The 3,468-nt window shown below is 41.4% G+C and overlaps 1 protein-coding gene across 1 annotated transcript; it reads left to right on the top strand.

Moving 5' to 3' along the window:
- Positions 1-919: 919 nt before the first annotated feature.
- Positions 920-3,465, top strand: LOC116379896 (putative DMBT1-like protein; the record flags this gene model as incomplete). Its single annotated transcript, XM_031841855.1, has 2 exons — positions 920-1,232; positions 3,304-3,465. Coding segments are annotated over exons 1-2 (475 nt in total), but the record flags the coding sequence as incomplete, so codon positions are not given.
- Between the last annotated feature and the right edge of the window lie 3 nt (positions 3,466-3,468).

Here is a 3,468-nt window from a genome sequence, read left to right as displayed (position 1 = left end):
GGCATGTCTCCAGGGAGGTGTTGAAGATGTCTGTGAATACCGGAGACAGCTGATCAGCACAATGCTTTCGGGTGGAGGGAGAGACTGTCTGGGCCGGCTGCTTTGCGGGGTTCTGACTTTTAAACAGCCTCATGGCGGCTCTCTGGAATAGTTGTCACTGGTGGGGGGGATGGATGGGTGGTACAGAGGCATGGACCCCTGCTGAGCTGGGGGAGGGGGGGACCTGGTGGTCTGTAGCTGGAGGATGGGCTCAAGACTGTCCCATTGTCCAAAGCAACAGTGGGGCAAACAAACTTGTTCAGCTTGTTTGCCAGGTGTAGGTCATTCAGACAGAAGCGGAGTCACTTGCTGAGAGGTGGTGTTGCAGTTTCTTAGAGTACTGTTTTGCGTCTCTCACCGCCGTGCTGAACCTGTTTTTTGACTCCTTTTGTCGAGGGAACCAGTGACAGGCTAACTTTCGGTTTGGCCTACCAAAATGTCATCCCCGCAACACTCTCTAGATATCTTCAGCATCCTGACCAATAACCTGTATCATTTCAATTTATGTTTGTATAGCCCAAAATCATGAATTACAAATTTGCCTCAGCAACTCTCAATGTAACCAGCTCCATCTGTCACAGTTTATACCTGGTTTTGTTACATTTTATCTTTTAATCCCTTATTAATTTCACCACGAATTTACATCTATTGCAGATCATAGAACCACACATTTTCAAGATAATTTATCATCGTTTCCTCAGAAGAATCATGTGTGGAGGGAGAGTATAATATGTAAGAGTTGATGATAATGAAGCTAAATGACGAAATTATCAATTAAAGTTGCATTGAAAAGATGGGGCCTTTGCTCAATATTGCTGTAATTTGCAACCTACAGATGCAATAAAGGTTGGCTGATATTTTGCTTTCACTTCAAACAGATATGACTACAGTGAGACTGGTGAACTCTGACAGCAGCTGCTCTGGCAGAGTGGAGATCTTCCACAATGGCACTTGGGGGACGGTGTGTGACGACGTTTGGGATGTGAATGACGCTCAGGTGGTTTGTCAACAGCTGGGCTGTGGCAGGGCTCTGTCGGCACCAGGAAGGGCACATTTTGGACAAGGCAGTGGACCAATCTGGCTGGATGACCTTCAGTGTTCAGGAACTGAGTCATCACTAACACACTGTACACACAGAGAATTAGGAATCCACAACTGTAGTCATTCTGAGGATGCTGGTGTCATCTGTGGAGGTAACTTTGTACATCTACACTATTTATTTTTTTCTGAACAAATATAACTGAATGGAGAATTTAGAAAAAAAAACATGGTTATTAATTTCAATGTCTCAAACAATGCAGTGGTATAGTTAAATTAAAGTGCTGTTAGAAATAGTCCTAAAACCAGTGGCAGGCCATGCATTTTATACTTGGGCCATCAGTGCTTTCCTGCTACAGTTGAACCACCTAATAACCTCACTATTACACAGCATGATGGAATGCTTCGTCATTAACGGGCAATGCATATAGTCAAAATCAATGTAATTAACACCATGACGAGAACAAACTCGCAAGAACCAGTCTCGTACATTTATTTGACAAAGCGGGTAGAATAACATAAAACTCAAATAACATGATTCAACAGGCCTCTGCACATTCCAGCAAAATTACGTTGCTAAAACACGCATTCCGTCACACACTCAAGGGCACGGGGCCATTCAAATATTATTTACATCAGAGAAAACAATATTAACCATTTCATAAAAACGATACAATAAAAAAAATTTAAAAGGGTAGTGACGATACTGCAGATGTAAAAAAAGCAGTTCACTTACCAAAGCTGCTGTTCACTATTTAGAGACAAAGTCCATCCTCCTTACTTTGATTACAAAGAGTTCAATGTCACGGTTGTACAGTAAATCAATGCAGTTCAGTTCCAGCAAGAGGTCCTCTATTCATGGACGCCAGTGATTACAGTCGAGTCTCCCCAGTTGTACTTCTTGAATACGTTTTAATGCGTTTCAGGCCTGAAAGTGTCCGCTCGACAGAGGCAGTAGATATTGGGATTGTCGCCACCAAACATGACAAAACGCTAAAAATGTAATGTCACATAAAAACGTCTTCCATATCTTTAGACTTCAACTCTTTCTGCTACAAAGTTCTGCTAGCTAGTTTCACAACAGTCATGCTTGCCCACTGAACAATCAAGCTGCACGTTAATGACATACTTTGGTTGGCCAGCTAGAAGGCTCGGGCATGTCAAAGAATACGCCCAACATGTCAAACTAAAAATCTGATTCGTTGAAGACTACGACGATCAACAATATCGTCCCCATTTACCTAAACTGCAAAGGGATTGAGTTGTAATTCTGAAGGCATCCGGGCAGATTTTTTTTTACTTGGAGACGACATGGGGGAGAAATCTGATTGGATAAAAGCTCTACTTAAAACAAGTTGCACTCATGGAAGTCAATGGCATTTTTGACTGGGTTTTTGGTGAGATGCCTTAAATAAGGTCTGTGGTTAACACGTGTTTAAGAGATTTTAACATTTTGTTCCATGACATAAAATGTCTAAATATCCCACTTGTGAAATTATAAGCTTTTACGTTTCTTCAAAAAGATAGTTGCTAACAAGTGCCTAAATTTGACAATTGATCATCATCATCATGCTTAACTATATTCTGCCTTTAGCTCAGTGGTGGCGGCGGCGTGAAGTCATGAGACAGTGGTGTAATTTTGTTGTCTTGACGTTATGTCTTTGCTTCTGCCGATTGCATCTATTATTTAAATAATGATAAATGTAGTGTTCATTTGGGAAGACGTTGGTGTCATAAACTGGTTTAGCCACAGAGCTGATTTCCTGCAATAATCCAAAATCACATTGGCTTTTTCTCCAGGGAACCAGTAAAATGCTAGCTTCCAGGTTGGCCTACAAAAATATGTCATCCTTGCAGCACTTTCTAGATATCTCTATCATCCTGACCAATAACCTGTGAATCAACTCCCAATGTACCCAGCTCCATCTGTCAATGTTTATACTTAGTTTTATTTCATTCTTTTTATCTCAAACTCTTTTACTTTACCCCTAATTTACATAAATTGTATGAAATATTGCCTATCATAGAACCCCACATTTTCCAGATAATTTCTCATCTCTACCTCAGAAGAATCATGTGTGAAGTGAGTATGATGTGGAAGAGTTCATAAAAATAATAAAGAAGCTAAATGATTAAATCAAGTTCAGTTACATTGAAGAGATGGGGCTTTTGCTCAATACTGCTCTTGCCATATGTTGACAGATATTTTGCTTTCACTTCAACTAGATATGACCACAGTGAGACTGGTCAACTCTGACAGCAGCTGCTCTGGCAGAGTGGAGATCTTCCACAACGGCAATTGGGGGACGGTGTGTGACGACGTTTGGGATTTGAATGACGCTCGGGTGGTGTGTCAACAGCTGGGCTGTGGCAGGGCTCTGTTGGCACCAG

This window comes from Anarrhichthys ocellatus, unplaced genomic scaffold, assembly GCF_004355925.1.
Source record: "Anarrhichthys ocellatus isolate YVR2014 unplaced genomic scaffold, GSC_Weel_1.0 scaffold5476, whole genome shotgun sequence".
NCBI lineage: Eukaryota > Metazoa > Chordata > Actinopteri > Perciformes > Anarhichadidae > Anarrhichthys > Anarrhichthys ocellatus.
This window is presented reverse-complemented; position numbering and strand designations above follow the sequence as displayed.